The following is a 20,020-nucleotide window of genomic DNA, read 5'->3' on the forward strand; positions in this document are numbered from 1 at the left end:
ATAGGCCAATATTGACCCAGTTTCCTACTTAAGCCTAAAAAGTAGGCCAATTCTGACTGAGTTTGGGAAAAACTAGACAACTAGTCTCATTTCAGACTTAAAAAAAAGTTAACTCTTAGTGAAAAGGTTCTAATACAATAATTTTAATATTCTTTTACGTTTAATTACAAATTTCATACTCAAAAATCTCAGTTTTTCTTTTTAAAAAAGGAATTTTTTGAGTATTCAGTTTTAATTTATTATTAATAATAATATTCTACCAGGTTGTTTTATTTTTTCTTTCCGATACATATATTTTTTAATTTATTTTGGTATTTTTTTTTAAAAAAGAAATTTGATATTTTTGGGCCGAGATTAAGATTCATTCAGATGGGAGGGGAGTTGCTTATTTATAAGACCACGTATCTTATTTTCTAAATAACATAAAGATAGAGTTGACGTTATCATGATATAAAAAAGTCAAGACCAGGATATTTTTATTTTAATAATATTAATCATTTAGTTCATCAATATTATTTTGTTTTCTAATTAAATGTTTGTTTATTGACCAAAAAAAATAGAAAAACAACAAAAACCCTGCATTCTTTTCATTCCATGTTGGTTGGTTGGTTTAACGTTTTTCACCTTTGTTTATTTGTTTATTTCAGTTTGTTTACATTAACAAAATTAATCGTGACAACAATTATATTAATTAATTAATTTATTAACTTGACTATTATTAATTATTAATTATGCAAGAAGATTAATTAAATCGTACAAAATAAGATAGGAACGTTGAACTAGAAATGAAGATTAAAAAAAAACCAATAAACAAAGTGCCTTTTCTTCCGATAAAGTTCAATTTTCAATTTTCCTCTTCTTGGCCAAATCAAATTATTTCCCCTTCTTTTAATCACTCTATTTATACAACTAAACTAATTTAACAAACTACTAACATCCCATAACTGAAAAAGAAATAAATTAATTAACAAATGATTAGTTAATTTTAAGTCTTTTGTACACTCTTTGAAGCTGATTACTCGTTACTCGTTACCTTGATAATCTTATCAGCCCCCACTGTCATAATCTGAAAACGTGTAATATCCATATCCATATGAAGAATGCAGTGTCTACTATCATGGAATGTAGCTAATGAAACTCGGCTTAATTATTTTGGGAAAGAAAAAGGTTTAGAAACTTAGCTAATAAAACATAAGGGACTATAGAGTGCTGTCAGAAGCGCTGGCGTGACGTCACCCATGCTGTTTTCCCATAAAGAAAAAACGGTAACTGTCATGGCCGCTCATTGCTAAAGGCAGACTCGTGACGTTTAACCTTGGATCTGACGTCACAACTGACAGCACTTTATACTTTATAGCCACCTAAGTTATACTTACTCCGCATCTGTAATAACACTAACACACTCGTCACAAACTCTAATATCAAATTCATAACCCATAATTGGAATGCTGCTGCGATTTCCACTGCATTTATCGCAAACTGCCTTCCCACATTTGCGGCAATGATGCTACAAAAGAAATAAATTATCATATTTAAAGGAAAAGTCAGGTAACATAACATCAGAAGGGAATAAGAGAGAAGGGACACACTTTATATCTCCATAATGCTTTACACTCGTAACAACAGTCTTACCAACCTCAAATCAACTACCCTTCACTGATTGGCTGCTATCTAACTTCTGTCGTATAGCTGTGACGTCAGATAAGAAGGTTGACGTATAAAAAGTAGTTTTGTTTACAACTTTACATTGAAGGAGATAAAAATGGCCGAATTTCATGTTGATAAACGAAATCAAGCTGTGCAATTAATTTAGATGCGCGGGAATTGAGAACATACCAAAATCAGATAATTTGAAGGTAATAAATAGATGAAAACTAATTAAAACTAACTAAACAAAGTTTTCGCGGTTTTCTTGAGGTTGGTCGGACTCTCGTTACCATAGCAGGCTCTAATGTCTCCCTTCTCTCTTATTCCCTTCTGATAACATTATACCTTAAAAGAACGGCCTTTTTCTAAATATAAAAGGAATTAAATTAAATATTTAAAAATAAATAAATGACAATCTTACTACAAAATAATTAGTACATTTAATTAGTCTTAAAAATAATCAAGGACTACTGCGCCATTTTCATGCCATTGGTTTAAAGGCGTCTGCTAGCCAGACCCCACATAGGATTGGTTGAAGGTTCAACCAATCCCATAGGGGAATGGTTATGACGTCATTAAAGCAATGGCGGCGCCCTAGTCCGCGTTTTTAAGACTAATTAAATGTACTAATTATTTTGTAATAAGATTGTCATTTATTTACTTATTTTTAAATATTTAATTCCTTTTATATTTAGAAAAAGGTAATTCTTTTAAGTTATAATCAGTTATGTTACCCAAACTTTTCCTTCTAATAAGTACCTGTCTTAAACCAATTGTTTTTTGATCAACCATAGCTTTGATATTCCAAAAAAATGGTCTTGTACACCTCTGACAATAGTCACTTTCCGCCCATTCCGGTGTCTAAATTAAAAAATTAATATGAAAGTAACTTTTTTTTTTTTCAAATTTGTTTTCTAAGAAATAGGTTAGGTTGTAGTTTATACTTCTTGTCTCTTGATTTCCATATTCCAAAAAACCATCATACAATCTTCACTACCGGAGATTAAAGTTTTAAATGGGGAAGCGTAACATAATGATGTGACTTTATTATGATGACCCTGAAGCTCGTAAGCCGTTCCTGTTTGGCTCCCAATATCCCAGACAATAATAGCTTGATCAAAACTTCCGGAAAATAAAAGTTTACGTTCAGCATCCCAAGACATACAACGGATACTACCTGTAAATTATCTATTAATTTTAGTTTAATCATTATTTTAATAAAAACATTAATAATTAATTAACCAGAATGGCCTTTTAAAGTAGTTATGGGTTTATAGCCTGTCTCTTCAACTTTTAACATAGTAATTTGCCCCGAATAGTCTCCGATAAAAACATGTTTCGACTGCATGTCAAATCTATATAAGTTTTTTTGTAAGTCAAGGTTTGTAAGAGTAAATTTTGAGTAACTTAAGATGGTAAAAGGATACTGTATGGCGGTACACCAAGCGTTGCATTGAAATCCGCCCAATCTACGACCTGTTTCTGAGCAATGCCATTGAAAGTATTTATCCCTTCCAACGCTCAAAACCCATTCTGTTAAGACTGAAAAAACTACTCCAGTAACGCGTCCTTGATGGGCTAAATAGTTTCTTTGGTGTGTTAGTTTATTAAAATCTTCAGCCACTAAAAATTCCTGCCCAGAAAATATTCCTTCCATTATTTAAAATGGATTAATTAAGATTGACACCCAAATTTTTGATTGATTTACCGAAATCGAGCCATTTTCCATTCCTACAAATAGGCGTTTTGTTTCATGGTTGAAATCCATACAGGAAGCGGCAGCTGATATTATTAAAAAGGGTGTTTTTAAACTTTTTCCCGATAATCTTACGCTCAAATTAGTCATCTTACATGGCATGTAATGACAGATACTAGGCCAATATTGTCCAGTATCGCGTTTCAACCATACTCTAACTGTTCTGTCTTCACTGATGCTTATAACCCCATCTTCCCCTCGAATGATCGCTGCCATGTTTATCGTGTCTTGGTGGCCTTCCAGTTTATTTAATAGTTGAGGTTTTTGCGTGTTACCGAAGGCGGCAGACCCCCCAACTGGTTTAATTTCCGCAGCCATAGTTCTAACTACAATTTAGTTTTAAATACCCTAATATTAACTTAAGAATTAATCCTTAAACACTAAAGATTTTAAACTCTATCCTAGAATAATTTCAATGTCAGATAAATTTGATTCCGAGAGGCGTTTATGATTATGATAAAGTTCTTTTTTTTCAAGCTTTTTTTGACGTAGCTTTTAGCTAGGCCTTGGCCATTGAAATTACTCAGGTTCAAAAGTCAAGATTAGATAAAGCAAATTTCCTATCACACTTATAATTTAATAATTTACATTAACTTATGGTATTAATCTTTACCTACGTTTTTTTTAATTAGACGTATGATAAGACGTAGACATAACTTCTATTGTTTATTCTCTAAGAAACTTTTTAATCCCTTTAATTCGCGTAGTTGTTGTTCTCTATAAGTCACGGGAATCTACCTCTACACCACGGGGGGGATATGTCATTGGTGTTCCACCCCCCTTAAACGTAACCAGCGACGAATCAGCTGCTTGCTTTCTTAATTATTCTAAATTACTTAATTAAAACGAAGTATTTTAATGATAATATTTTGAACCGTAAATTTTGCAACGTTCTTGATGTTGGAATAAAATATATATTAGAATTAGGCCTTAGTTTTTAATAGACATTGTTTACAGTGAAATGAAAAATAGGTCTAATATAGATGTGTCTATTTTTGGCCTATTTTAAAAAACACGTGCTATGATTAAACCAATCGTAGTGCCCTATTTTTGACATTGGGCGTATCATTTGAGCATATCATTGAAAAGCAGACGAAGAAAACAATCATGTGACTTTCCCCATTTATGTTAACTACCCCCATTTCTTCGCGTCAATCGAGGGTTTCTTAGGAAGTTTTCAACTTCGGTCTTCGGAGTCAGACGTAGACTTAAATTGTATGCGGAAGGGCCAAGATCGACGGTAATACGTTTGCAACGCGTTAGCTTATGAACCCGTAGAGCACATGTGGCAAATTTAATTCAAGTTTGATTGGTATAAGTTTGATAAACTATTCTTTGTGAGGAATAATTAAGTTTTTTGTCAACTGCTTATTGCCCACGTGTGCTCTCAATATATCAAGTGGGTGCTTGAAAGCTTTGTCAACTTTCACAGAACTGATTTTGCCAACTGCATCAAGTTCAAGTCGCAACAACTCCTCCAACTACGTGCCTTACTGCAATATCATGGCTTCTTCTGGTATGTATGTCTTAATTTATTCGGGAAATAATCAAAGGAATATCTTTTAAAGTTACTATCCTTGGCCCGGGGGAATTAACCTTGAGATATCACGAGTTTTATATAAGGTTTTTGAATCTTGGTGGGAAATTTTTAGCTAGAAATTTTTATTAAGGATTTAAAGGGTTTAAGCCTATTATAGAAATAAATTTAACACCTTTTTTATGGTGAGTGATGTCTTTTTTAATGGTATAGAAAAACTTTTCAATATTTTGTTTTAGAAAGCATAAAATGGTACATTTACAATTTTTTTTTTTTTTTTTTTTTTCAATGAATGAACTATTATGGAATAGTACTTGGGATACATTGAAAGAAAGTACACAAAATTCCACAAAAAAATGAAGTTTAGGGTCCCTTCTTATTTGTAAATTTTTTTGTTGCAAAATATAGGGAGATAAACCTCATGTCATGTCACAGGGCTAAAATATTTTTGGGATGGCACAAAATGCTGGTGGCGGGTAGGGGCGTGTACGGAAGAGTGGGGGGGGGGGGCGGGAATCCACACTAAAAGGCGGGAAAAAATGGCGCGATCTGATATATAAAATAAAACGTTGCCGTGGTCAAGAGAGGGGAAATTTTTGGCGGGAAATCTTTTGTTCTCCCCCCTAGTTGCATAGACCCAAACATTTTTAGATCAATCTCAATTTTGGGACTACAAAACTTGGCGTTATTAACATTTAACTAGAATTAAAACACACGTTATAGTTTTTTTTAAAAAAAAAACGGAGGGTTGGATGCGTTTAAATATCGGTGGGGGGATTCTCGCCAAATATTCTAAAAAATTAAAAATTTACATTTCTGAGAGGGGACCATATAAAAAATAACTCCTTAAAAACCAACTCGGAAAGTCTATTATTATTTTTCAGTTCATTTGGCGCGTTTTTGTGAAGAAAGGGGGGGGGGTTAGGGCAAGAAGAAATTTTTAAAATATTCCCTCCGTTTTAACTATTAGGTTTTTTACCGCAATGTTTTATTTAGTTTAGTGGAGAAAGTTTTTGTTTATCCCCCATCGTCATATTTTTAATCATCCTTATCATCATCGTCGTCTTCGTCATTTTCCTCAGACTCGGATTCCTTTTTCTTTTCCTTTGGTGGTCTTCCGCGTCCTCCTAAAATTGAGTGAGATTAGGGATAAAATATTAAAATTAGGCTTCTCTTGGAACTTGGAAGAAGATGAGTTAGGCTTAAGGACGGGTAACGTACTTTTTCCCGAAGTAGATCTAGCTGACGCTGCGGCCTTTTTGCGTCCCTTCGCGCTAGAGCCCTTGGGTCTTCCGCGTCCCCTTTTGGCGGGAGGAGAGCTCGTATCCCTGGACTTTTCCTTCTCCACTTTGTTCTCTCCACCGCCGGCATCCTTTCTCGGTCTTCCCCGGCTTTTCCTCGTTGTTTCGCTAGCGTTATCCGAATCGGCCATATCCTTATCCTTACAGTTATAACCTACACTTCTTAGATTTTTCCTAAGCCTAATTTTTTACGCAAAATTCCCAAGGAAAATCGGCTCAAAATTTAATTAAACCCGGCCTCAAAAAACGCGGGAAATCAACTGACGCCGCGCGTTGAAATCGTTTCTCCGCAGGGAAGATCTTTCAAATATAATTTTTTGGCATTGGCTTCTCCAGCCTCCAGCGACCGTTCCGTTTTCCAACGGTTCTTTTCGACGTGTTTTTTTGTCAGCCACACAATAAAGCGACCCCCTTCCGAGTCTCCCCGCTTTTTGCTTGTACCCCCTGGGTCTGGTAGCCCTGCTTGTTTTGGGGAGATGCCCAATGACACGATACATGACGTCATAGCGTAGGCGGGGCCGATTTTCATACCGCGGTAGGCCTAAAATTTTAATCTCCTTCCACAGACGGGAATTTATTTACATAATATTTTTTTAGCGGCGGGAATTAGGCGTAAATCCCGTAATAAATTCAAAAAATTCATAGCGCGTGTTATTAGGGCCTTGCGCTTGACCTCTTAACCCTCCCCCCTCCCCCCATTTTTAACACCCGGCTTCCTACACGCCTTGTTTATAGTTAGCTATCGGCTTCATCTCACCTCCCACAAAATTTAATTAGGTACAATCAGTACTAATTTGTTTACGGGCGTATTTTTATTATCAACTCAGACCTATCTCGATCTCCAGGCAATCGGAAATATTTATATCCCATTCGATATAATTTGTTTATTAGTCTATTTTAAATTAATGCCACGTTCGCCAACTGGGTTGCATTTATTTTAAGCAGGTAAAAGCAAGGTTGTTTTCTGTCAAGCATCTAAAAAATCCGGAAAGGATTGAAAGTAGATCAAAAGAAAACAATAAAAAAAATAACCCATCACCCACTAACCCACCCTAATTTTTTTCCCGCCCTGAGGATTCCCGCCAAGCCTGTCTAAGCTTTCACCGTCGGGAACGTGTGGTATAAATTGTTGTAGTTGAACGCCAAAAGAATCTTTTCAATGCCATTCGCCTTCAGCCTGTTAACTTCTTGTCGAATCACTTCTCTTTGCGAAAAAAACGCCGGCTAAATTTAGCAAATATTAAAAGTGAGGCGCTCGTCTGGCTTTGGGAGTTTGGGGCCCTTCCAAATTTTAATCTTATAACGGTTTCGTGTTAGAGAAGTCTGTCTGAAGGCAAAGGCGACCCGATCATAAAATAAGGCAACCCAGTTTTTTCGCGCTGCGCTTAAGTTTCCCAATATAAATCGCGTGAAATTATGGAAGGTGAGTTAATTTTTAATTAAAAACGATTAGTTATCCTTCCCTCTTCGTGTTTAGCTAACCGAAATTTATTATTTTTCAATATTTTTCTTACGGAATGTAACTAAATGAAGGATACAGTTGCGCAATGCAATGGGGGGTGTCACGTTTTTCGTTACTATAGAGTCATGGCACCTACTTGCCTTTGACTGTATTAAGCTCTATGGGTAGTTAACATGGAGTGCCATTACTCTATATACTACCATATCGCTACCCCAACCCATAGTTCACCACCCTTCTCATAATTGATAGCGTATCATTATCTCTCGGGCCTAACTCGCAGTTAAAAAAATATAGAATTTTTTATCAGTTACCTTGAAATATTCAATAGTGTAAAATCGGCTCTCTCTCTCTCTCACTCACTTTTGAGTTGAAACTCCGTTTAAACTGTATTTTAATTTAATTCTCTGGGGGTTTTTTTTAAAAAAATGTCTTTCACAGATCAAGCATTTGTAACATTAGCCACAAATGATACCTACAGTTTGGGCGCGTTAGTTTTGGCTCATTCCTTACGTAATGTGGCTACAACGAGAAAATTGGCCGTTCTCATTACACCCGGAGTTACAAATGCTATGAGATCACAGTTATCCTCGGTTTTTGATTTGGTACAAGAAGTCAACGTCGTAGACAGTAGAGATGACGCCAATTTAGCCTTGTTGACCAGACCAGAACTGGGTGTTACATTCACTAAGCTTCATTGTTGGAGGTTGACTCAGTTCTCAAAATGTGTCTTTATGGATGCTGATACCCTTGTAAGTCAATTTTAACTGGGGGTTGATGGGTTATTTAATTTTATTTTTATTTATTGAAAGGTGCTCCAAAATTGTGACGAGCTTTTTGAAAGAGAAGAATTATCTGCCGTTCCTGATTGTGGATGGCCAGATTGCTTCAACTCAGGCGTTTTCGTCTACAGGCCTTCCAATGAAACTTATTTAAGTCTAATTAAGTTTGCTGTCGAACATGGTAGCTTTGACGGTGGAGATCAAGGTCTATTAAACTTGTACTTCAATGATTGGGCAACGAAAGACATTTCAAAACACTTATCGTTCATCTATAATATGAATGCCACCAGTAACTATCAGTATGCGCCAGCTTATAAACAGTAAGTTTTAAATTAAACTTTAAGTGACCTTTAAGTTAATTAACTTATAAGGAACTTAATAAATTATATAATTAATTAAACTATTCTAGGTTCGGTAAAAACACCAAAATTGTCCACTTTATTGGTTCTATCAAGCCATGGGCTCAAGAATACAGTTTAAGTACGGGACAAGTCAAACCCCGAACTGGTTCAGAGCATTCCTCAGATCACCTTCAACCTTGGTGGGATATTTTTATGGAAAAAGTTCAACCATACTTACAGAAGGAATGTGTAAGTTAACGCCAGAGACGTCAAACTCCGAGTTTTGGATGGTGTTTACAAATTAATTAAATTAACAAACTATATTTTACTGTTTTTGTGAATTAATTAATTAATTAACAATTGTTTGTCAATATTTGTTTGTTGTCCAATCTTAAACACTTAACCAGGACATTCCACTTCATCCGAATGTTCATAAAGTTATACAACAGCAGGTTAGTTTTGTCGTTAATGATGGGTTTGTGTATGGTGACTGGTTTTTTGCTTGTAGTGTGGTTTAGGTCGATGCTTAATTGTTCCTGATTAACTTAATTAATTATGTTTCTAATCGTATTTGGATTGGTAGGCCGATTTAGCCGGACGTTTAGCTGATTTATCGCTGTATCCTGGTGCCGGAGCTGCTTTGAGCTCTCAAGAACGTCAATACGCTTGGGAAAGAGGACACGTTGATTATTTAGGAGCTGATGCCTTTGAAAATATCCAGAAACGACTTGATGAAGCCATTAAAGGAAAGGAAGAAGAATCGAAAGAAACTACCACCACCAAACCTACTAGCACCACTTCTAAATGATATTCGAAGAAAAAACGCAATAAGAAAACCCCAAAATAACCCTTCAATGAAAAACATAGAGAACTCTGCGTGTGCCTGTGTCTCATTTATTTTTACCCCCAATTTAACTAACACACGGTTCCTTTTTGTTTACTTTCTTTCCTTCTTTCTTGTCATATCCCGGTTAGTTTTAATTTAAGTTAAAACTTCACCGGTGCTGAAATAAATTCTTTTTGTAGGTGAAATTAATTTACATATTTTAAAAAATACAAAAATTTATTTATGCTTTACACAATTACTCCGAACTTAATATTAATATACTTTCATGTAACTTTAAATAACGCAACTTCATTGCGGGCGATGGATATGAAACACAAATAAATAATAATCTTGTACTTGTTAAATAAATTTACCGAGCCAAAACTTTAAAGGTTAAACAACTCATTAATGTTAATTAATTTTAAATAAAATTTAATTGTCAGTCAAGCAAATGGACCTCACAGTTGGAAAAACTAAAAAAGATATATTTGCAAATTGCATAGTTCGTCTTTGTTGCCAAAAATAAAATTGCAAGTTACTAAATATTGAGCTCTCTATATATATTAAAAAAAATAGTTTTTAAAAGTAATAATTAAATAATATAGCTGTCCTATTGTGTGTACCTGAGATATTATAAAGAAATGGTTTACGTAGAAATTTGTGGTTTTTTTTCATTCGTTTTAGGCATATTTTTAGGCCAATTTTGAGCTAAGTACAGTGTCTGTGGTTGTTGCTGGCGGTCTTGTTCTGCGTTGTCATGGCAACGTGAAGGAAACATTGGTAAACAAACGACAAACGTTGTGGGTTGTGTTACTTCATTGTTGCTACAATAAACGCTAGTTTTGGTTTAAATATTGGGAATTAAACTTAATTTTAACGTTTAGGTACTTTTAAATCATGGCTTCGAATAGTGGAGGTGGTAGACCTCAATCAGGTATGCGACCTTTCACTTCTCAACGTCAACAAGCCCTTCCGAGTAGAGCGGGATTACCAGGGACCGCCACCCGTTTAATATCAACCGCGCAAAGACCAGGGTCGAGGGCCAATGTTACGCAAAGTCAGGGTATGATGTTCAACCTCAGTGTCGCTGATAGGCCAATGTCTCAGCAAGGTTTGATTACGCCTAAAACGGGCGGTAGAATGTCTCATAGACAAGTGCAAGATAAGTCTTATTATATGGGACTTTTGAGGTCCAAGATTACCGAGTTGAGGAATGAAATAACGCGAATGGCCCAAGAAATAGACGCCTTTGGGAAAGAGCAAGCCACTTTTGTTACCTATGAAAAGAGAGCGGAGACGTTGGCAACAGAGTTGAAAGAGTTGCAAGGGGAATTGGCTGATTATAATTTACTGGTGGATAAATTGAATACCGATACTGATATGGATGAGGTTCAGGACGAATACAAAGAGTTAATGGTGAGTAATTAGTTTGGAGATCATTAGTTATAACTCCAGTATTTTGCAATTATGTCACTTGTAGATTGAGAACCAACAAGAAGCTGAAAGCATCGACCAAATGTTTGAGCAACGTCGTAACATGGAGGCCCAAGTTAAACAACTCGAAGCGGAAATTGAGAAGGAACGTAACATGGCTGACAACTTGATTGCTGGAATGAAACCGGAAGTTCGACAAAAGTACAATGAGCTAAAACAGCTCAATCAGGCGCAGCAAGTCGAACTTGCGGAGCTTCAGAAGACAACGGATGAATTGAACGCGCGCAAATCGCGATTGGAAGAGGAATTGTCAGTGTCCAGGGTAAGATTTTGTTAACACACTTCCGGGGGACATGCTTATCGACGTTTTTCTCTTTTCAGGTGAAGCAAGAAGCGGTTAACTTATTGGAAAAACTCAGAGAACTCGAGGAAAAGAAAGCGGGACTGATCGAAGAAGAGAAACGCAAGGGAACTCCCGCCCAAGAACGGGAACGATTACTGAATCAGGTGAAAGAAGACAACGCCGAGTTGGCTAGCATAGAAAGACAGACGGTGGAGGTCAAGGAACAGATCGGTAGGGCTCAGGAAGAATTGAATCAGATAGAACAAGATCTTGAGGACCAACAAGGCGAAAAGACATCGAAATATCGTGAGTTGAGGAAACGGGAAGAGACTATGGACTCTTTTCTCAACTCCTTCGAAGAGACTAAATCGGCTGAGGAAAACCGTCGCAAGCAACTCGAAAACAGCATTGTCTTCTATCTGGAAAAGATTGGCCGTAATTTAGCCCATTTCCAGAATATGCCATCGCCTAACGATCTGGCAATCTTGAAGGATGATTTGGTTTTCAAGGAAGGCGAGATGGAAAAGTCTAGGTCGACTGTGGGTTCATTGGGACAGGAGCAAAAGAAGCTGAATCTCGACTTGCAAAAGGTATTATATGATTGGGTTTCACGATATTTAAGTTTTATACACTGTCATCATAACGTAGATTGAACAACTGGAATCAAAAATTCTTCAAGAGTTGGAATCTTTGAAGAAGAAAATCAAAACCATGGAGGAAGAGATGAAGGTTTATGAAGACCTGAATGAACTAAAGAAATCCGCCGAGGACAAGAAGAATAATCTCTTGGAGCAACTAAGTACCCTCAAGGAGAGAAGTACTGAAGCTAAAAATGTAAGTCGCAAATAATCTATTTAACCGCAACTCGAGGTCAAAAAATAATTACGTATTTACAGCTTGTCGCGCAACTTGAGTTGGACCATCAAGATCGCAAGAAGAGACTTAACGAAAATGAGACTTACGTTCAATTAACGACTCTGGAAAAGAAATGGGCAGCTTTGGAACAAGCTAATTTCGCTGTGAAGGAAGTTATTGCCGCCAGCGCTGCGGAAACTGACTACGGACCAATCAGGAATATTGTTAAGGCCCAAGTTGCTGACTACAACAAGTTGCTACAGGAAACTCTGTCCAAAGGAACGGGAATTTAGACACAATTCAATTCCATCATAATTTATTGTTAGGCCTAATAGTTACTATTTTTAAACACCAAATTGTTGAGATTCATTAAATTTTCGAAAACGTGGCGCTTTTAAGTTTGAAATTTCCCGCCAAATTTCTTCTAGAGTAATGAGCACGTGATTTCAGCGCGCGCATTCATTGGGTGAGTAACCGATGACCTATTGTGAACTTTAAAATCAAAATGGCGACTGAAGATGATGACGGCGCTTGTTTTTCCTCTTCAAATGGAATTGAATTAGGTTTTGTTGAAAAAATAACCGAGTATTGGAAATTACAAAGCAAATTTTTCCCTAGTAAAGTAGGGGGTAAACCCGCGTGGTTAGATTTGAAAAATTTACCAACCCCATCCGAATTAGAATGCGATTATTGCAAAGACCCTTGCGTTTTCTTGCTCCAAATCTATTCACCCGATGATGATCCACGTTGTTTCCATCGTACCATATTTTTATTTATTTGTAAGAACCCGGAATGTTCGCGGACTAATGAAAGAGGTAACTTCAAAGTGTTTAGAAATCAATTGGAACGCCAGAACGAATTTTACAGCTTCAATCCTCCAAATGAAAATGATAGTAGTGAAGTCCCTAATACCTTTGTAACACTCTGTTCATTATGCGGGTGTTTGGGAACTAAAAAGTGTTCCAGATGCCGAAAAATAAGTTATTGCAGTAAGAAACACCAAGCAATTCATTGGAAATCTAATCATAAGGCGAACTGTGTAGAAGTTGGGCTTTCAGATGTAGGTAAGTCAAATTTAACTTAATAAGCATAGGGACTTGGCAATTCGGGCTTAACTCCGCCCCCAGCGCCATTATGGTATGTTTTTTTAACAGAATGAAAGCTACATAAGCCCCTCCTCCTGCTATGTTTTTTAGCACTAGTGGAAGGTAGCCTGCCGTTGCATGATGTAGTACTGCCAAGTCCCTATAAGCATAGGGACTTGGTAATTCGGGCTTAACTCCGCCCCCAGCGCCATTATGGTATGTTTTTTCAACAGAATAGTCTGCTACCACGAATTTTCTCGTGACGTCACACCCTCCTAACTCTTACCTCGTTTTTGGCGACCATATTGGAAGTCATCAGCTTAAGCAATACAATTCAGACCCCCAATATTGACGTCACGTTCCTATAGCTCCTCCTTTCTCAGTACCACTATGAAAGCTATATAAGCCCCTCCTCCTGGTATGTTTTTTAGCACTAATGGAAGGTAGCCTGACGTTGCATGACGTAGTACTGCCAAGTCCCTATTGTAATGAATGGTAAGCTTATGTAAATGACATTTAAATATTTAGGCAACTCTAACAGTTCACAAAATACGGCAGTATCTTCCCCTCCATCCCCATTCCTATTCAAAGAATATGAATTAGTTACTGAAGCTGAAGATTTTGTTGATAACGAGGAAGAAAAGAGCGAAGCCACAAGAATGAAAGAGTACCAGGAGTTTGTACTACAATCTCGTTCTGACGAAGCTTCTTCCTCATCTGAAATAGACAAACCTACAAATATCCGCGATTTGGAGGAATTAGCCAGTCACGAAGTTGACAAAGTTTTTAGCAAATTCCGTAAAAGAATTCAAATTGAACCTGAGCAGGTATTGAGGTATCATAAACAGGGTGAACCACTTTGGGTTTCTTCTGAAAAAATACCTTTACCTAATGAGATACCACCCTGTTCTTGCGGAGCTTCTAGACGTTTTGAATTTCAGGTTGAATATAATTTCTTTAACCCCTACCTTCTGTATTTAATCCTTATTTTCTTTTCTTATAGATTATGCCCCAACTCCTTAACTACTTGGATATTGATCAAACGGATAAAAGTATTGATTGGGGGACGCTTGCAATTTATACTTGCAGTGAAAATTGTTCAGAAGGAACAACTGCTTATCACGCAGAGTTTATTTGGAAGCAGGATTTTGTTTTGTAAAAGAATTAGATTAGAAAAATAATAAAAATGAAATATAACAGAAACTTGGCCCTAGTTTTTATTTTATTGTATCAATTTTTGGTATAAATTTATGGCTGCTTCGGCTCCTGGGGTTAATTTTTGATAAAATTCTTTCTTGCTTAAATTTGATAAGATATCTGACTCTGGTATGAAAATGATATCGCTCGATTCATCAGCCTCTTCTTGCTTTCCAGTTTTGTATTTTTCTCGTATAATATCAGAGGTTAATTTACAATGAGTAAAAAATATAACAGATGGTCTTCCAGCTGTTGTGGGGTTTTGGAAAAGGCCAATTATCTTTAATTTCTTTAAATCTTTTTCATCTATGTTAACTTCATCTCGGACTTCATTGATACCGGATGCAAATATTTCATCCACAATTGCTTTGGAATTGAGTAGTTCTTCATTGGGTTCACAACCTTTAAGTATTGCCTAAAAAAGGAAACAAATTTAAACTTAAGTTTTGTTACCAAGGCCTAAAAATTTAATTAAAGTTGTATTAATGGACTAATTGGATCATGGGGATTGACTAGATATGTCACTCGCGTAGGTTTGGGACTCTAGCAATGATGGTATCCGGTTTTGTTTGGGGGGGGGGGAGGTAAAGGTATTTATGCCCTCTATTGATGGTATCCGGTTTTGGGGGGGGGGAGGTAATTATGCCCTCTATTGATGGTATCCGGTTTTGGGGTGGGGGAGGTAATTATGCCCTCTATTGATGGTATCCGGTTTTGGGGGGGGGGAGGTAATTATACCCTCTATTGATGGTATCCGGTTTTTTTGGGGGGGGGGAGGTAATTATGCCCTCTATTGAGGGCACCAAGGCTTACACTGGGTTCAGGATGTCCCCCTGGTACATCAAGGGCACCAGGTTCTTCAGCGCACCACGTACTACGTTTTATGAATACCATTTTACTGTCACTGGTTTTCACCAGGACACCAATCCCTAAAGGATTCGCCATATATGCCATTGAACTACCAAAGTCTTCAATTCCTTTTCTGGCGATTAGTTCTTTTGTTGGGGAACAATTGGTACCTATAAAGGCCTTGTAACTGGTAAGTCCAATGTTAAGTACAAGGGACTTGTCCTCTTGTACCCAGGATTGCAATCGAAATTTTGAATCATTGTATAAACGGCTGTTAGCCAAAAGTTTGCTGGTCCATATTTCATCGATTTGTCTATTAAATTCTTGGCAGTGTTTTTGATTGAATTCGGTTGACCATTTAGCAGAGACATTTGATTTTGAACAGTTAAAAGGGTGAAGACAATTTAAGACATCCATAGTTGTTCCAAATAGTAAAGGTCGCGACCTTGAGATACCCATACAGTTTGAGACGGTCACTCTCAAGGTGAACCTATATTGTTGAGTTAAACATAGCCCACTCGATCACGCGCAACACCACGCAAGCTGCTCGCGCTATAAAAGCGCGACTTTTGAAGAAAATTCAAAGGAACCCAAAATTAACATTAAGTTCTATGGGAGGAGGTAGCTTTTTTGGCCAGATCCTTTGTCCTATTCATCCGAATGACCTGAAATTTTAATGAGACGTATGTTTTGGGGTGTTTTTATTATACTTAAAGGGTCCAAGCTTCTAGAGTGGATCCAGGATATATATCAAAGTCCAGACTGACTGGTAATCAACGCCCAGTCCAAACCGCTTGCCCTACAACGCTGAAAATTTGCAGGAACGTTACTCATAAGTAGTAGGCGCGTACTAAGATAGATTTTTTCCAACCGCCGCCATCTTAATAAATGGCGCCCAGAAATGTAAAAAATCTTCTCTATGCAACAAAATCCGCGCGTTTCAACCGATTTCACAAATATTTAGTAAAATGGTTTCCTTTAACCTATAGACGGGTTGAATGGTCTTTTGGGTTCGATTTGTTGCCATCTTTCTAAATGGCGGCCAAAAACTTAAAAACTCTTCTTTATGGAATAATGTCCGCCTGAAAAGTAATAAAAATGTCTCAAGGGGCTACGCCGAGTGCCTTCGCTCCTAGGGTGCTACAAAAGCGTTAGTCATCAGTAAATCTACCCTTTCTTTGTATTATTTAGATTGAAGTTCTTATTACACGCTAGCGACGCCGCTGGTAACAGCTAGTTTATTATAATTGCAGATGCTCGGTATTGATTCAAGCGTTACTGGCAATTCCGGCGTTGCTCTATTCCTTGCCGCCATATTGTTATTTCTTTCTAAGCTATAAATGTTTATGTTTTGAGGCATACCAAGTACAATATACGAGGGGTCCGACTATACCAAAAAAAACGTACGGAATTTCGGGATTTCTTCTTGATTTCGCCTAAGATTTCGGAATTTCCTCTTTGATTTCGTAATTTATTGATCTCTTCAAAGATTTCGCGAGAAGCGTACGGGATTTCGTGTAAATGTCGAACCCCTCGACAAAGTATAATTTAATTAGACAAAAACCGAGTTTTAATTGCTTCGCATTCTTGGTGACACTTTTTCAAACCCAAAAAAGGTCAGAAATTAGAAATTATTATACGTATTGCCATTGCAGTTTGAAATTAAGTTTAATCGATATGGGAAATTGGGTTTTAATCGCGTAGTTTAAAACTATTGTTATGATTAGAAATTTTACAACAAAAACGGGTATAAATGCGGAGTTTCGAGATAATTGAGCTTAGATTTTCACGTACGAAATTGTGTAGAATATGTTCTCGTAAAAACTTACCATGTCAAATAATTAAGGCGAACAAATACAAAATGAGCTTTTAGCATTTTAATTTTTTTTCAGGGTGGAACCGAACACTTATTTAGTACAGGCAAAGGCAGGGTGTTGCGCGCAATATAATAATAGTAATAATAAAAGTAATAAATTTCGTTTCGTCCGACGTTTATGAATTCCACCATTACGATAAAAATTTATTATTTTTATTGAAAAAAAAAAAAAAATACTGTTATTTGCAAAATTCGCGTTATTAAACTTGTCTCTAACGCGAAGGCCTAAATCATCAACTTCTTATGGGGTTTTACGGTCAACTAACAATATTTCTAAATATATACTCCACGAGGATTCCACGGTATTCGGAGGGAAGGCGCACGCGCGGCGGCACCTTTGAAGACAGGGCTCCGGCGCGGTGGGGTTTCCCAGATGCGAGACTCGCTAAACTTCAAGGATGCCGCTTTAACAGTGCAGATACTACATACCAACGGGTTGGGAACCACCTTCAGGAGGGGTTTCCCCAAGAATGTAGCATTCCCCAGACAGATTGGAGAATGCGGAAAAATGGTACCAGAAACAGACGCAAAAGAAGCCGACTATTTTGGGAATGCGGAAAGATTACCACTTCCTTTTTAGCTCCATCCACAATTATATCATGACTGACTTATAATTTAACATCCAGACCGAAGCGCTTTACCTAGGAAGTTGAAATTTCGCAGGGACGTTATTCTTAACTAGTAGATGATCATTAAGAAATATTTTTGTAATCCGCCGCCATCTGGAAAAATGGAGGCCATCCCTACCCTAGTCGCTATTTACGTTAATCGCGTAGTACTTATTAACTTATTAAGTATATGATTTTAACTAACCTTTAGCTCAATAGACGCGCGACAATTCTGACCAGAGATTTTAGAAATTCCGTGTTTATACCCGTTTTTGTTGAAAAATGTCTAATAATAACAATCGTTTGAACTACGCGATTAAAACCGAATTTCCCATATAGTGAGATTGAAGTAGTTTATAGTGTCACCGAGGGGTAAACACTCGCGCATTCTGGCCTCAGTGTAGAAAAGCGCTACTCGGGAGAGCTAATTTATTTTTAAATCCATCCACCGGACTGAAACAATTGTTGGGTAGTTATTTTTGTTTATTAATTGGTCTTAGTTCCGAGGTAATTATTTAGCAACTCTGGGTTATCTAAACAAATAATTTAATACGAAGTTATAACAAGACCACTCAAAGGCTGGGCTCGTAATAGTAGCCACATCGTACCGCACTTCGATGCGCATCCTTTAACAGTGGTAAAACACTACCGACGCTATATATAGCGTCGGTAGTGGGCAAAACATGGTACCCGTAAATACCCATTAAAAGAAGTACAGAAAATCAGAGTGAATAGCCCCTCGATACTCTAACAAAAAATTAGAACCCTTAATCCTTATTTCAATAAATTTACTTACGTTATAAGTGTAATATCCGGGGCCACAAGCTAGAACTTTCTTTTAAAAACTCTTCTCGTTTTGTGGAGAAATAGACGTGTTTTGTAAACGTTCCCCTTTCGCTAGCTAGATAGAGTTGGTCTCCAGGATTACAGTTTAACAAAGCTTGTTTTACAAATACGAAGTTGTATTTTGGTTACTATTAAGGGTTGGTCGCTTTAGAAATTGAAAGCTCAAGGTTTTTACTTCTGTTACTTTTGTTTTCAAGGTTGGGTGGGGTTTTTTTTTTACCATTGTTCACTTGCACACACACACACACACATATATATATATATATATTTCTTTTATATGCTTAATCTATACATGGTTAGTAATATTTATGCAATTTTTCAACACTCAGTGACTTTACGCACTTCCTATCTGGACGCAAAAGCACAATGCTACCTTTTGCCACCAAATACCCTGGTTTTCCATCCTAACAACCTCGTTTTCCACCGTAGGATATTAGCGTGGAACAAGTCGGGAAAACCAAAATATTACCTCTCCGTGTCGAGAAGATTATATAACCTTAAGTATCCAATGAAAACGTCGACCTTTTTGCCCTCATCCTTTCCCGCGCTTTGCGCTTCCGCATTTCATCCTTACTCTCAACATTATCTTCCTCCATTTTACATATAAAAATCAAATACTCACAAAAAGAAGCGGAAAAAACCTGCTGGCTCTTTACAACCACTTAATTTGACTTAATATCCAATTTCCAACAACAATAATATACCGGTAGTTTAATTGACAACCTACTAGCATCGAAATTCTCATTAAGAATGGCTCCCGCGGATAAAAAACGGCAATTTTCAACTAGGTGGGCGTTATCTCATAAGATTTGAAAAATATCATTTGTCTTTTTTACCAATGCCTAACCGTTTGGATTTTTTAAAGCAGTCTTAGCACCAAAAAATATTTTTGAATGAGGATAAAAAAGGTCTGTCCTCTCGTAATTTTTTAAGCTTTTATCATGATTACTCTATACAACAGTAACAAGGAGTATAAACCCATTAGTGGAAGCAGTATTTTTTTCCCAAAACAATCTCGCTTATGTTTATGCAATGAATGAAATATATCACAATGCACGGGCCTTGATAGATATAGGAGGCAATGAAGGAAATATATCGCATGCACGGGCCTTGGTAGATATAGGAGGCAATGATAATCTCTCTCTTTGCACGATAGGTTTATCTTTAATATTTAAATAAATATAATTATTTTTAATTATTTTAATCTTCAATAATTAACATTAATAATAGTTAAATCGTTTAAAATAAAGTTATACTTATTATCTTCTCAAACTTTGC

At 36.8% G+C, this 20,020-nt stretch overlaps 6 protein-coding genes across 11 annotated transcripts; 3 read left to right on the forward strand and 3 right to left on the reverse strand.

Annotated features, from left to right (window-relative positions):
• Positions 1-119: 119 nt before the first annotated feature.
• Positions 120-4,169, reverse strand: Wdfy2 (WD repeat and FYVE domain containing 2). Its single transcript, XM_089837937.1, has 10 exons — positions 4,021-4,169; positions 3,499-3,729; positions 3,356-3,429; positions 3,075-3,280; positions 2,890-3,002; positions 2,592-2,824; positions 2,407-2,508; positions 1,377-1,507; positions 1,034-1,142; positions 120-944 (listed from the first exon to the last, which is right to left on the reverse strand). The coding sequence occupies exons 2-10, from the start codon at positions 3,719-3,721 to the stop codon at positions 915-917; spliced, it is 1,221 nt and encodes a 406-aa protein (XP_089694063.1). The 5' UTR covers positions 3,722-3,729; positions 4,021-4,169; the 3' UTR covers positions 120-914.
• A 403-nt stretch (positions 4,170-4,572) lies between these two features.
• On the forward strand, positions 4,573-10,306 carry Gyg (glycogenin 1). 5 transcript variants are annotated; one of them, XM_089837940.1, is made up of 7 exons: positions 6,806-7,487; positions 7,559-7,664; positions 8,142-8,452; positions 8,513-8,802; positions 8,892-9,072; positions 9,231-9,275; positions 9,407-10,306. In XM_089837940.1, exons 2-7 carry the CDS (start codon positions 7,658-7,660, stop codon positions 9,629-9,631), a joined length of 1,059 nt encoding a protein of 352 aa, XP_089694066.1. In that variant the 5' UTR covers positions 6,806-7,487; positions 7,559-7,657; the 3' UTR covers positions 9,632-10,306. The 5 variants fall into 5 exon arrangements, with proteins under 5 accessions (XP_089694067.1, XP_089694064.1, XP_089694066.1 ...); XM_089837939.1 differs by having other exon boundaries at positions 6,806-7,186; positions 7,316-7,664; XM_089837938.1 differs by lacking the exons at positions 6,806-7,487; positions 7,559-7,664 and adding an exon at positions 4,575-4,919.
• On the reverse strand, positions 5,117-6,582 carry LOC149676995 (uncharacterized). Its single transcript, XM_089837948.1, has 2 exons — positions 6,162-6,582; positions 5,117-6,067 (listed from the first exon to the last, which is right to left on the reverse strand). The coding sequence occupies exons 1-2, from the start codon at positions 6,370-6,372 to the stop codon at positions 5,979-5,981; spliced, it is 300 nt and encodes a 99-aa protein (XP_089694074.1). The 5' UTR covers positions 6,373-6,582; the 3' UTR covers positions 5,117-5,978.
• A 161-nt stretch (positions 10,307-10,467) lies between the features above and the next one.
• LOC149676996 (intraflagellar transport protein 74 homolog) lies at positions 10,468-12,575 on the forward strand. Its single transcript, XM_089837936.1, has 5 exons — positions 10,468-11,065; positions 11,130-11,405; positions 11,465-12,016; positions 12,075-12,260; positions 12,323-12,575. Exons 1-5 carry the CDS (start codon positions 10,547-10,549, stop codon positions 12,572-12,574), a joined length of 1,785 nt encoding a protein of 594 aa, XP_089694062.1. The 5' UTR covers positions 10,468-10,546; the 3' UTR covers position 12,575.
• Positions 12,576-12,759: 184 nt separating this feature from the next.
• On the forward strand, positions 12,760-14,569 carry LOC149676997 (uS5 assembly chaperone PDCD2-like). 2 transcript variants are annotated; one of them, XM_089837952.1, is made up of 3 exons: positions 12,760-13,345; positions 13,925-14,307; positions 14,370-14,569. In XM_089837952.1, exons 1-3 carry the CDS (start codon positions 12,787-12,789, stop codon positions 14,523-14,525), a joined length of 1,098 nt encoding a protein of 365 aa, XP_089694078.1. In that variant the 5' UTR covers positions 12,760-12,786; the 3' UTR covers positions 14,526-14,569. The 2 variants fall into 2 exon arrangements, with proteins under 2 accessions (XP_089694078.1, XP_089694076.1); XM_089837950.1 differs by having other exon boundaries at positions 12,762-13,345; positions 13,895-14,307.
• LOC149676998 (uridine diphosphate glucose pyrophosphatase NUDT22-like) lies at positions 14,561-16,963 on the reverse strand. Its single transcript, XM_089837953.1, has 2 exons — positions 15,377-16,963; positions 14,561-14,978 (listed from the first exon to the last, which is right to left on the reverse strand). The coding sequence occupies exons 1-2, from the start codon at positions 15,869-15,871 to the stop codon at positions 14,589-14,591; spliced, it is 885 nt and encodes a 294-aa protein (XP_089694079.1). The 5' UTR covers positions 15,872-16,963; the 3' UTR covers positions 14,561-14,588.
• Between the last annotated feature and the right edge of the window lie 3,057 nt (positions 16,964-20,020).

This window comes from Phalangium opilio, unplaced genomic scaffold, assembly GCF_054372755.1.
Source record: "Phalangium opilio isolate 3A_F unplaced genomic scaffold, DU_Popi_V2 ptg000045l_1, whole genome shotgun sequence".
NCBI lineage: Eukaryota > Metazoa > Arthropoda > Arachnida > Opiliones > Phalangiidae > Phalangium > Phalangium opilio.

Coding starts and splice junctions, on each gene's coding strand:
- Gyg (XM_089837938.1), top strand. Junction 8,453..8,512: donor TTATGGATGCTGATACCCTT/GTAAGTCAATTT, acceptor ATTTATTGAAAG/GTGCTCCAAAATTGTGACGA. Junction 9,073..9,230: donor CATACTTACAGAAGGAATGT/GTAAGTTAACGC, acceptor ACACTTAACCAG/GACATTCCACTTCATCCGAA.
- LOC149676995 (XM_089837948.1), bottom strand. CDS start 6,372: ATGGCCGATTCGGATAACGCTAGCGAAACAACGAGGAAAAGCCGGGGA. Junction 6,068..6,161: donor TAGATCTACTTCGGGAAAAA/GTACGTTACCCG, acceptor ACTCAATTTTAG/GAGGACGCGGAAGACCACCA.
- Wdfy2 (XM_089837937.1), bottom strand. CDS start 3,721: ATGGCTGCGGAAATTAAACCAGTTGGGGGGTCTGCCGCCTTCGGTAAC. Junction 3,430..3,498: donor TATCTGTCATTACATGCCAT/GTAAGATGACTA, acceptor TAATAATATCAG/CTGCCGCTTCCTGTATGGAT. Junction 1,508..2,406: donor AAACAATTGGTTTAAGACAG/GTACTTATTAGA, acceptor TTTCTTTTGTAG/CATCATTGCCGCAAATGTGG.
- LOC149676998 (XM_089837953.1), bottom strand. CDS start 15,871: ATGGGTATCTCAAGGTCGCGACCTTTACTATTTGGAACAACTATGGAT. Junction 14,979..15,376: donor GGGGACATCCTGAACCCAGT/GTAAGCCTTGGT, acceptor TTCCTTTTTTAG/GCAATACTTAAAGGTTGTGA.
- LOC149676996 (XM_089837936.1), top strand. CDS start 10,547: ATGGCTTCGAATAGTGGAGGTGGTAGACCTCAATCAGGTATGCGACCT. Junction 11,066..11,129: donor ACGAATACAAAGAGTTAATG/GTGAGTAATTAG, acceptor TGTCACTTGTAG/ATTGAGAACCAACAAGAAGC. Junction 12,017..12,074: donor TGAATCTCGACTTGCAAAAG/GTATTATATGAT, acceptor ATCATAACGTAG/ATTGAACAACTGGAATCAAA.
- LOC149676997 (XM_089837950.1), top strand. CDS start 12,787: ATGGCGACTGAAGATGATGACGGCGCTTGTTTTTCCTCTTCAAATGGA. Junction 13,346..13,894: donor AGTTGGGCTTTCAGATGTAG/GTAAGTCAAATT, acceptor TTAAATATTTAG/GCAACTCTAACAGTTCACAA. Junction 14,308..14,369: donor CTAGACGTTTTGAATTTCAG/GTTGAATATAAT, acceptor CTTTTCTTATAG/ATTATGCCCCAACTCCTTAA.